General features: G+C 35.3%; 1 protein-coding gene across 6 annotated transcripts in view; it reads left to right on the top strand.

Annotated features, from left to right (window-relative positions):
* Window positions 1-12,673, top strand: part of anapc7 (anaphase promoting complex subunit 7) — a 21,637-nt gene extending 8,964 nt beyond the window's left edge. For 2 of the 6 annotated variants that reach the window (XM_087263462.1, XM_087263465.1), the window contains exons 5-12: window positions 1-112; window positions 502-644; window positions 723-840; window positions 1,042-1,238; window positions 5,034-5,258; window positions 7,903-8,053; window positions 10,741-11,546; window positions 11,969-12,673. The exon at window positions 1-112 is cut by the window's left edge and continues 42 nt beyond it. In XM_087263462.1, coding sequence (XP_087119588.1) covers window positions 1-112; window positions 502-644; window positions 723-840; window positions 1,042-1,238; window positions 5,034-5,258; window positions 7,903-8,053; window positions 10,741-10,930 — 1,136 coding nt within the window. In that variant the 3' untranslated portion in view covers window positions 10,931-11,546; window positions 11,969-12,673. 6 annotated transcript variants of the gene reach the window in all.
* Window positions 12,674-12,705: the final 32 nt, after the last annotated feature.

The following is a 12,705-nucleotide window of genomic DNA, read 5'->3' as shown; positions in this document are numbered from 1 at the left end:
TGACCATGGACGTGATTCAGAGTATCCCCAATCTGGACTGGCTCTCTGTCTGGATCAAAGCACATGCCTTCATTCATGGAGGAGACAATCAGAGAGCCATCAACACTATCTGGTGAGGATTTGTCTTATTTGTTTTATTTCTGCTAGAATAAACGCACTTTAAAAATTTTTTAAAACCATTTTAAGGTCAATATTATTAGTTCCCTTAAGCGATATATTTTTTCGATAGTCTACAGAACAAACCATTGCTATACAATAACTTGCCTAATTACCCTAACCTGCCTAGTAAACCCAATTAACCCAGTTAAGCCTTTAAATGTCACTTTAAGCTGAATACTAGTACCTTCAAAAATATTTAGTCAAATATTATTTATTGTCATCATGGCAAAGACAAAATAAAGAAGTTTGAATATTAGAAATTAGTTATTGAAACGACAACATACAGGAGGGCTAATAATTCTGACTTCAACTGGATATTAAATATCTTCTATATCTCTTCAGCTCTTTAGAGAAGAAGTCTCTGTTGAGGGACAATGTTGATCTTCTAGTCACCCTGGCGGATGTGTATTTCCGAGCTGGAGACACCAAGAACTCCATCCTGAAGTTTGAGCAGGCTCAGATGCTGGACCCGTACCTCATCAAAGGTGCAGGACAATAACTAGTCGCCTAATAATGCTGATGTGCCGCATGATGTCTCATCTGAAATTAACTGATTTTTGTAGGTATGGACGTATACGGCTATCTCATGGCCAGAGAGGGTCATCTGGAAGATGTGGAGGTTTTAGGAGGACGTCTGTTCAACATCTCTGACCAGCATGCTGAGCCCTGGGTCATATCCGGGTGAGTCTGACCTTTTAAGACTTGTGCACAGATAGACATATAATAATTTAGTGTGAAATGTCCGCTGGGTAAAACCTATGCTGGATAAGTTGGTGGTTCATTCCGCTGTGGCGACCCCTGATGAATAAAGGGACTAAGCCGAAACGAAAATGAATGAATGAAATGCCCATCTCTACTTCTGATGTGTGTTGTTGTCCTCAGATGCCACAGTTTCTACAGTAAGCGTTACTCACGCGCTCTGTATCTGGGAGCTAAAGCCATCCAGCTGAACAGTAACAGTGTGCAGGCGCTGCTCCTGAAGGGGGTCGCGCTAAGGAACATGGGCCGCGTGCAGGAGGCCATCATTCACTTCAGAGAGGCCATGAGACTCGCACCCTGCAGACTCGACTGCTACGAAGGCAAGAACACTTCTGTTTAATGAGGAATGGTCATGATTAGCATTGTTTACTCCTGTTGTTAAAGGGACAGTTCACCCAAAAATGTTAATTCTGTCCATCATTTACTCATCTTTCACTCATTCCAAACCTGTTTCTTTCTTTCTTCTGTTGAACACAAATGAAGATAATCTGAAGACATCCATAGCACTTTTTGTTTCTATCATGGATGTTAATAGATGGTTCAATGGTTAACGTTGTCACCTCACATCAAGAAGGTCAAGGGTTCGAGTTGGCTGGACCAGTTGGCATTTCTCTGTAGAGTTTGTGTGTGTTGTCTGTGTATTACGCCCTAAGTCTAAGGAAAAACAACATGGGCATAATAAGTGGAAAAACAAATGTGTTGGGGTGGTGGATTTCTCAAGCAAAACAAAAACCTCATTCAAAAGATCCCCTTCAGTCGACAACCAAACTCAGACACTCAGTTGAGAGTAATTAAATAGATTTATTATAGAAAAAAGTACTCAATTTAAATGAGTGTCTCTTTAGAGTGGTCACAGGCCAAAATAACAGACAGAAGAATCTATAAAGTAAATCCACTAAATTCCCTATAAATATTTAAAGAAAAATACAGAAAGCTTACCTTTCTCCCTAAACATAAACATAGTCAAAAGTAATTAAATAAATAGGCAGGCCACCCCTACAAGCTCAAACATCGGCCGGAGGGGTAAGGGAAATCCACGAGCTCCACTCCCAGTAATAATAAATAAATAAATAAATAAATAAATAAATAAATAATAATAATAAATAATTAAATAAACAGATAAATAAACTTTAGTCGTAACGCTGTGTTTCCTGTGAGTTCTCTGGTTTCCCCCACAATCCAAAGACATGCGCTACATATGAATTGGATCAACTAAATTAGCTGTAGTATATGAGTGTGTATGTGTGAATGCGAGAGTGTATGGGTGTTTCCCAGTACTGGGTTGGAGCTGTAAGGGCATCCGTTGTGTTAAACATATGCCGTAATAGCTGGCAGTTCATTCCGCTGTGGCGACCCCTGATAAATAAGGGACTAAGTCGAAGGAGAGTAAATGAATGAATGAATGAATGCTTTTTCTGGAAGCTTTCTCCCATCATTCTTCAGAATATTTAGTTTTGTGTTTAACAGAAGAAAGAAATGCATAAAAGTTTATAACTACATGAGTGTGAGTAAATGGTATGGGTGCAATAGTTCTTCATAAAATACCAGTCCCATTGTTCTCCCAGAGTTCGGTGTGCCCTGTGATCTGCGTTTCAGAATATGTATTATTAATATTGGTTGGATGATAAAAACAACTGCAACAATGCAAAAAAAAAAAAATTGCCTTCATACGCTTCTGATTTGATTCACATGCATTCGCATACAAAGAACTGTCCAATCACCTCTTAGTATGTAAATCTGTTGTTTACATCAAGTTTCCTCACAGGTGAGACTAAAACACAGCACATTGATGTCACTGACTACATTTACATGGACACCAATAATTAGATTTTAATCCAATTAAGACAATACTCTGATTAAGAGTTAACCATGTCAACAGCGATTTATTTATTTATTTTTTTATTTATTTATTTATTTTTTTATTAATTTAATAAATTTTTTAAATAATTTAATCAGATTAAGGTCATAATCGAACTAAACAGAAATTGAATTGAGACGAGTGGAGTATGCCGATTTTAGATGCTTTATTGAAGTGCAGTACAGACATGTAAACACAGCAATCGAATTATTACCGTCATGTAGGACTTTTCTCTGTGTTTTGCAACAGGATAGTCCACACACAAACACAAACACAAACACACACACGCACACACACACACACACACACACACACACACACACACACACACACACACACACACACTTCTGTTCGACACTCTTTGCACCTACCCAAGCAGTGCAGACCACAGACACCTGCATTGTGAAATGCTGAGTTTTTTTTCTTGTATTCAGCATGCCGTATGAACTTTCATTAAAACAACAGTCTTCCATAAGTTCATAGTTGCATCCAATATCTCGTTTGTCACGGAGGGGCATGCATGAAATGTTCATGAATGAAAGTGAAAGTGCCAAACTGTAGTTAAAGTCCACAAATTAAAAATCAAAAACCCGAAATTGCATGAAACTCTGGAGGAAATGCGGATAGTATGGTGACGCAATGACATGACATAAATAAAATAATAAAAAATATAAATAAATAAAATAAAGGGGAGGGGGTACAATACATACACACATACGTGTATATATACGTAGAAAAACTATATACACATTAGTGAATCAATCACCAAATAAATAATAACATCCTCAGGAAAAACAAGTACAGTTGAAGTCAGCCCCCCTTTGAATTTTTCCTTTTTTTAAAAATATTTCCTAAATTATGTTTAACAGAGCAAGGAAATTTTCACAGTATGTCTGATAATATTTTTTCTTCTGGAGAAAGTCTTACTTGTTTCAGTTCACCTGGAATAAAAGTAGTTTTTAATTTTTTAAAAACCCTTTTAGGGACAAAATTATTAGCCCCTTAAGCTATTTTTTTTCGATAGTCTACAGAAGAAACCATCATTATACAATAACTTGCCTAATTACCCTAACCTGCCTAGCTAACCTAATTAACCTAGTTAAGCCTTTAAATGTCACTTTAAGCTGTATAGAAGTGTCTTGAAAAATATCTAGTCAAATATTATTTACTGTCATCATGGCAAAGATAAAATAAATCAGTTATTAGAGATGAGTTATTAAAACTATTATGTTTAGAAATGTGCTGAGAAGAATTACAGGGGGCTAATAATTCAGGGGGGCTAATAATGCTGACTTTAACTGTATATAGAATGTAGCATGGTAAGGCTCTTTACAGGCATGAAATTGTGCAGCAGTGAAAGATACACACAATGATAAATGCAATAAAGTTATAATAGACATAATTAAAACATATTGAATAATAATAATAACAATAATAGAATTGTCAGATTTTTGTCACCCAATACAGAGGTATATATATTTTTTTCTAAACATACCACCTACCATACCGCAGTAGTTTAAACCGTTGCACCCTCAGTAAACGCTGCAGTAGGACTGGGTGAACTGTCCCTTTAAGATGTGTTTTCTTCAAACAAGTGGATGATAAAAAAAGCAGAATTTGCTTTGAGCTTTTCCAGTTTTGATCACATGCAGATGCATTTGGCTGGATTGTTTTCACAGCATGGGGCTGTTTACACCCGGGCCCTGTACCATGAAGTTAAGTTTCAGTTTAGTTTTCAAAAATTCTGAGTTTTAGATACCATGATTGTAGCTCAGCTGCTGCATAATACACAAAAAAATAGATTTTGAAGAAAGCTAGAAACTAGTAACCATTGACTTCCATAGTATTTGTTTTTCCTATGGAAGTAAATAGTTACCAGTTTTCATCTTCAAACTATCTTCTTTTATATTTAACAGAAAGTATAAAAGTCACAAAGGTTTGAAATCACACGTGTGAGTAAATTTCAGATTTCTTGGGGTAAACTATCCCTTTAACACACACACACACACACACACACACACACACACACACACACACACACACACACACACACATACACACACAAACCCCCTTCATCAGAAAACTGGACAGAAGAGATGGATCTTTTTGTGATTTGATTGATCACAACACATTTGAATATCAGCTGTAAACTGAAGGCTAAGCTGCATGTTTGAAGCTATAAATCGATTCTATTGTGTACTTTTCTTTTGAATGTGTGAACAACATTATTAGATTTTTCTTTTATTCCTGTTTCTAGGTCTGATCGACTGCTATCTAGCGTCTAATGGCATCCGTGAGGCGATGGGGATGGCCAACAATATTTATAAGACTCTGGGAGCAAACGCTCAGACTTTGACTATTCTGGCTACTGTGTGTCTGGAAGACCCCATGACCCAGGAGAAAGCCAAGACTCTGCTGGACAAAGCCCTCGCACAGCGGCCCGACTACATCAAAGCTGTGGTCAAGAAAGCAGAGCTGCTCAGTGAGTCTCAGATCTGCTTCTCTGTAGAGTAAATCAGAAACCGTGCACATCACGGTTATTATGGTTTTTAAATTCATTCATATTTTTTAGTTTTTTTCAGTTTTGAAAAAACTTTAACGATTATAATAATAATGTTTGATGTATAAAGTTATTGTATAATAAATGGTAATCGTAATCATATTTAATTAATTTTTTATGTAATTAAAAATTTATTATTATTTTATTTCTAATTATTTTTGTTTAATTATTAACATTTTGCGCATAATATATTCTTTAGTTTTTTATATAATTATAATTTTTTGTTTTTGTTTTCAGTTCAATTTTTGGGTACTTTTTTATTTTAATAATAGTAATAATATTTGATGGATCCACTTATCATATTTTTATCAAATTATATTCATAATCATGTATTTATTATTTACTTTTGGATTTATTTTTCAGTTGATTATTTTTCTATTTCTTATTCATAACTATAAATTGATTATGTTCTGTTTAATTATTAACATTTTGCACACAATATATTATTTAGTTCTTTTTTTTCATTTAACTGTTTTTTTAATTTAGTTTTTATCAGTTTTGTAGTTTTCAGTGTAATTTTCTGATTTTTTAAGTTTAACAATAGTAATAATGTTTGGCATATCAACTTATCATATCTTGAATAAATGCATGATTATGAATACAATTTATTAATTTACTTTTTGATGTATTTTACAGTTGATTATTTTTTTATTTCTTATAACTATTAATTGATTCTTTTTCTGTTTGATTAATATTTTTATTTTATTGTTGTTATTAATAGCAGCAGTAGTAATATATTTAATTATTTGTATTATAATTTATTTAATAATGCGTTTTTTATGTTATTATCGTGAATATTATTTTAAAATTTGAATTGACTTTTTTTGTTATTGTATATATTTCTTCTATTTCTTTTACATCTAAATTTTTTCTCAATTAAAAATTTATGTATTTTAATTTTTTTATAATTTAATCAAAATATTTTTAATAATTAACTATTGGTATTATTTTTAATTTTTTTAATAATTTGTCAATTCCTCATAGTTGTGATAATTTTCTGCATTATTTAATTAGTATTTATTTTTAGTTTTGTTAGTTTTATATATATATATGTATATTAAGGGTGGAGCCGAACCCGAATACGGTATTCGGAAAGGCACGAATAGCGTGTTTTTACGAATACTTGATTCGAACAAATACTTGAAAAATTATTTGTATTCGGGAGCAAGAAAAACACTGTATCAAAAAGCTGCGTTTCCTCATGAGACCACAGTGCATGCCTGAGAGAGAGAGAGAGAGAGAGAGAGAGAGAGAGAGAGACACGCTCAGTGCAAAACGCGCCAAAGCCCGAAACTGAAAGCGAGACGTGACTTTTAAGGGGCTGTTTCATATGGATTTATTAATCATTCTTACTGTTCAGTGATGGCAAACTGCCGTAGTTTATTAAAGACGCAAACCCCTCACTGCACGTCAGCTGCGCGCCTTCAGCAGACCTCCTCATTCCTGCAGCACGAGAGCTTTATGATTGTTTATGCGCGCCAAAAGTGGCGGATCTGTCCGGTAAAATATCTGACTGCGTGTCCCCGCATCCCTAAGGACTGTTTGGCGAAATATTTGACTGCATGTCACTGCATAACAAACGACTGAAAGGATATAACTAGAGAAATCTCCACTGTGCCACTGTGCGTATGGCAAGCCGTCTTAGCATTTAAACCTTGTTCAGACTATCCATAAATATATTTAGATATATCTCTAATTATATTTTGACTTGTCATAATTATAATTCAGATTGGAAATATCTGCAAATATATTATGACTGACTAGTCATATTCCTCCATGGACATTCATTGAAAAATATTTGCAGATATCTCTAAATAAACAAACAAACAAACTTTGTGTCTGTTTTGTGGCTGGCAGATGATAATAGCAGGGCTGTATCTTTTAGTATTATATAGAATACTTTTGTTCTGCCAGATCTCCCAGGCAGGGTTTATTTAGATTTATTTAGTTAATTTTAGTTTTAGGAATTCTGTCCATTGGAAAAAAGTTCTTTCAGAAGAAGAACAGTTTTTTGAAGTATTATTTGTTTTTATTCTGTCTATTCAGTGTCCTTCAACAAGAACAGTGGTGGTGGGGTTCATAATATTCACAATGGTATTTTATGAGTTGTTGGTTTAACCATGGATGAGATAATGGCTTCTATGTTATTTTCTTTTCAATGACATTTCTTATCACATGTTCAAAAACAACAGCCAATATTGCATATCTATAATTTATATAATGGGTATAATTAAACAATACTTTCAATATAACGTAAATTAGTAGTGTAATAGAAAAAATATATTTTTTGCGCCATTTTGAATTTTACTCGAATACAAATACAAATACAAATACTTTTCCCCTCTCAACAAATACAAATACAAATACCGGCTGCTCCGCACATCCCTAATGTATATATATATATATATATATATATATATATATATATATATATATATATATATATATATATATATATATATATATAGCATTATACTATTATTGTCTCTTTATACTTTATTATCTTTTTATGTAATATTGAATCATAATAAAGTATTTTTTAACATTAAATCAATTTCTCTCACAGGTCGAGAACAGAAGTATGAGGAAGGAATTGCTCTTCTGCGAAACACGTTAGCCAATCAGAGCGACTGTGTGCTGCACAGAATGCTGGGAGATTTTCTGGTTGCTGTTAATGACTATCAGGAAGCGATGGACCAGTACAGTATAGCACTGAGGTAAATGACAGACTCTATGTCCAATGCACTTTTTTGAAGCAAGTCCCAAGCTAAACATGAGTATCTCCATACAAAGTATCTTCTTTACCATTTCTATCCATTGGATCCTGGAAGGAACAACTTAAAACCATTAACAAGTTACAGCTTTTCTGCTACTTGCTAACAGTATTTGTGTAAAGGTGACTTATTTATGCCCCTTTTTACAAGATGTAAAATACGTCTCTGATGCCCCTAGAGCAGGGATGGGCAAACTTGATCCTCGAGGGCCGGTGTCCCTGCAGAGTTTTGTTCCAGCACTAGTCAAACACACTTGAACAAACTAATCAATGTCTTCAAGATCACTAGAAATCTTTAAGCAGGTGTGTTTGATTAGAGTTGGAGCTAAACTGTGCAGGGCACCAGCCCTCCAGGACAGAGTTTGCCCACCCCTGCCCTAGAGTGTGTATGTGAAGTTTTGTAGTGGTTTTCTTGGTTTTTCTCTTACTAAATCAAACTCAGTCTGGAGGTTATGAATAACAGAAGAATATACTTTATTGTCGACAACAAAGGAGAACTTTCAGGAGACCCCCAGTAGCATCTCTGTCTGAAAAATTCTGTCTCACTCAAATTATAGCCTGTTTAAATAGTCTTCTACACCAGTTTTTTTCTTTGTTCTCCATATGTTACACAAGATCCCTCCTACTTTAACCCTTGACCCCAACCTGGTAGCTATATATCTTATCCATCTATACGTCTCTGTTTACACATGTGTTGCTCTATTCTTATCCATTTCCTGAGACACCTTAGTTGATTACTCAGGCTTTCTCCCGCTCTCTTCTCATCCACTTCTCGTGACCCTTAGTGGTTTCCTCAGGCCCTTTCCCCTTACATAACACTTTAATTGTTTTAATGGTAGGCAAATCTACAAGCAGATTATACACATATAATTTGAATATATAGATTAACTTCACACTTTAAAGAGTATAAAATCCACTTCAGTTTCCGCTCATAATACCCCACAGATCATGTTTTATAACTCTTTGAAACTGAGCCTTTCAGGCTTGATCCTAGTGAGATTGCGCTCTTTTCAAAAGAGGGTGGAGCTTCGAACGCTCATGAGTCAGCATAAGGATAGATTCACAAACAAGACCAACGTACTATGCTCATGAGGGAGAGATGGTAATTAATGCATGGAGCTTTCCCCCTCTGATGACGTCGTGTACAAAGGGAAAATGTCAATCAAAGTGTTCCTGCAGATTTTTTTTTTATCAAGTGTGATTATAAAAAACAGAATGAATGCATTTTTACCATTAGAAGCTGCCTGGTTATATTCACACACTGTTGCCACACAACTGTGTTTAAAGCCCTTATAAAAGTCATTTTTGCATAATAGATCCCAATTATTTATCATTGGCTAAACATTTTCAGGGAGTCTCATTAATGAGCAGAACTTCCAACGCAAAAAGTTGTGATTGTGAAAAACAAACCTGACAGGAAAATATGCGCAGCTAAACTCAAAGTAAACATATTTACCTTCAATATTGACTCAGCTGAACCACTTTAAATCATTGTATGAGCCATTAGAAATGTTTTGAATAAATCTTCTCTCCGTTAACAGAAATTAGGGAAAAATTAAACAGGGCGGCTAATAATTCAGGGAGGGCTAGTGTGTGTGTGTGTGTGTGTGTGTGTGTGTGTGTGTGTGTGTGTGTGTGTGTGTGCGTGCGTGCGTGCGTGCGTGCGTGCGTGCGTGCGTGCGTGCGTGCGTGCGTGCGTGCGTGCGTGCGTGCGTGCGTGCGTGTGTTTTTGTTTTTGTTTTTACTGAGCCTTGCTTGAGGTTTTAACTGGTAAATGAGACCCCCCCCCCAAAAAGTCATTTGAAATACTGCTGGTATTAATATGTTCCTGTGCTAATGAAAATGCTATTAAAGGGATAGTTCAGTTCAATTCAAGTTTATTTGTATAGCCATTTTTACAATAATTATTGTTTCAAAGCCGCTTTACTAAAGGTGTTTTCTACAGCTCATCTTAAAACTAAATTGACTCAAGTGCTTCAAAACTTGAATGAATTTCTTTCTACTACACAACACCAGATATTCTGAAGAACCATTGAAAAAGCAGCATCAATAATAGGATGTATTTTTTTCCAACATTCTTGAGTTCCTGTTCATTTGTGTTTAACAGAAGATACAGAGCGACAGTGCAGGATGAGTTGATGATTTTCAGTTTTGTGCTGAACTCTCCTCTTCCATTATATCTTTAATGCATTGTTTCTGTAACAGAGGCCAGCTAGCCAAGTGCTAGACAGACACTAGAGGCCATGGTCTTTAGCCTCCTTGTTAGAGCAACTGACTCCCATGCAAAGAATCACCGGTTTGATCCCAGCTCAGGGCGGGATGGGTGCAGTAGAACCGGTGGGTTACACGTGGGGCTCGTCCGGGATGGGTGTGAGTGTTACGAAGGCCAGGTAGCGAAGTGCTATGCAGGTAAACTTCACTCCTCTGACCTCAAAAGCTGTTCAGCCATAGACGCTGGAGGCCATGCTCTTTAGCCTCCTGGTTAGAGCAACGACTCATGCCAGTTTGATTCCAGCTCAGAGCTGGCTGGGTGCAGTAGAACCGGTGGTTTAATTTCAGAGTGATAAAATCCCACCTGTTGAGCTCTCTATAATATAAAGATGACGGTGTGCTTCTGTTCCTCGTCCACAGCCTGGACCCCAATGACCAGAAGTCACTAGAGGGGATGCAGAAGATGGAGAAAGAGGAGAGTCCCACAGACGCCACGGTGGAGCTGGACGGAGACGACATGGAGGGCAGCGGCGAGGAAGGAGATCTGGAGGGCAGCGACAGCGAGGCGGCGCAGTGGGCAGATCAGGAGCAGTGGTTCGGCATGCAGTGACCACCACGACTCAAATGTGTTCTGAAACACATCACGCTCACTGCTGCCCTCTACTGGACATTGATGGATCGCTTTGATTTGGTATTCGGTTTGGTCTCCAGTTTTGTCATAAAAAGGGTGATATTGTACAGCAGAGAGTTCTTGAGCTGGCTAATAATAAGCTGTACCTCGAGGATGATGTCGATTGGATGTTGGATTAAAAAAATATAAAGAATTTACTAATTATTTGGTCATTTAGTCTCCAGTTTTGTCATACAGGAGATATAAAAAAAAACCAAGCTAATATAGTACAACTGAGAGCTCTTGAGTTCAGAGATGAGCAGACCAACAATAAACTGTCCATTTAAACATATAAAGGATTTACTCTATTATAGTTTCTCATGCTTTATGAACATCATGAGCTTCACTTTTGCAGCTTTTTTGTTTTTCAGTGTGTCAGTTCTGTTATTCTGCTGCTCTTTTGAGCTTTGGTTCACTCTATTGAAAAAGATGATTGTTTAAAGTTACTCTTTACATCACAGAGTGCTAATGCTGTGTGTTTTTGTTGGATATGATGGAAATTTAAGCTGTTTTTCACCACAAAATCAAAAAGGAAGCTTTATGTTTTTGCCCCCACATAATTTTTAACAGTTTGTCCTATATTGTTTTTCCATAAAGGCGATCAAGTGTTGTTGTTTTTTTGTTTGTTTTTTTATGGAAAAAAGGCATACTTTAATATAGTTTTATTTGTTCGTTTTTGTCATATCGAGTCATATATTATGCCATATATATATATATATATATATATATATATATATATATATATATATATATATATATATATATACACACTTTGTAAAAAATGTTCAGTTTATGGATTTTTGTGGCGAGTACATATAAAAATTTCACCTCAAAATCAAAGAAAATTTTTGTTTTTTGGGAATTGTACTTAAAAAAGTACAATAAAAACAGTACTGAAACGGCTTGAAAATGGCTTAGTGTTGGGACAATTGAGTGGATTGAACATAAATTAAGTTCTCCTCCCCACCCCCCCACCACCCACCAAAAAAAAAAAGAAAAAAAAAAAACACTTTTTCCTCATTTTAAATTAGTTGAAAAACGGCACACCTTTTGTTTTTGGAACAAAAAAAAAAAAAGCTTTTTCTTTCACTCGAGTACTTTTTTTGGGTCTGTATTGGTACTTTTGAGTTGAAGCGGCTGAATGTTAGGAAATTTCTTCAAGTTGTATTGAACCATAAAATCGGAAAGAAAATTTTGTTAAATGTTTTTGCCCCCTCACATTGACAGTTTGACAGTTAAACCCTCTTTATTTTAAAATATTATATTTTCATATATACCATGTACACCCCACCTTTTTATGAATTTTGTGGTGATGACAGGTAATATTTCACCCCAAAATTAAAGAACAAAAAATGAAGCCATTAACTGTCAAATATTTTTTGACCATTTTATCATCCTTTTATGTAAAGCAGTTTGTTCCTGATGTTCTTTAAGCTTATCGCTGCATTAAGAGTTTATTTTTCTGCTTTAATAAGAGATTTATCCCAATGCAAAGTTTTTAGTTCATTTTCTTTTTGTTCTGTGGTGAATCTAGCTCTGTGAAATTTGCCCACGCTCATATAAATTGAAATGTCTGTAAGCTTATTTTATTTTCTGCTGCTTTTTTTTGTATTATTTGAATGTTTCTATATTGTGTAAATAGGACTATTTTTTAAATGTTTTTGCAATTAAAATCATGAACACTCGTAAGCTTTCCATCTTATGAATATCATTTA

This window comes from Danio rerio, chromosome 8, assembly GCF_052040795.2.
Source record: "Danio rerio strain M-AB ecotype USA chromosome 8, GRCz13ab, whole genome shotgun sequence".
Classification (NCBI taxonomy): Eukaryota; Metazoa; Chordata; class Actinopteri; order Cypriniformes; family Danionidae; genus Danio; species Danio rerio.
Note: the sequence above shows the minus strand (reverse complement) of the source record. Positions and strands in the feature narration are given on the sequence as shown.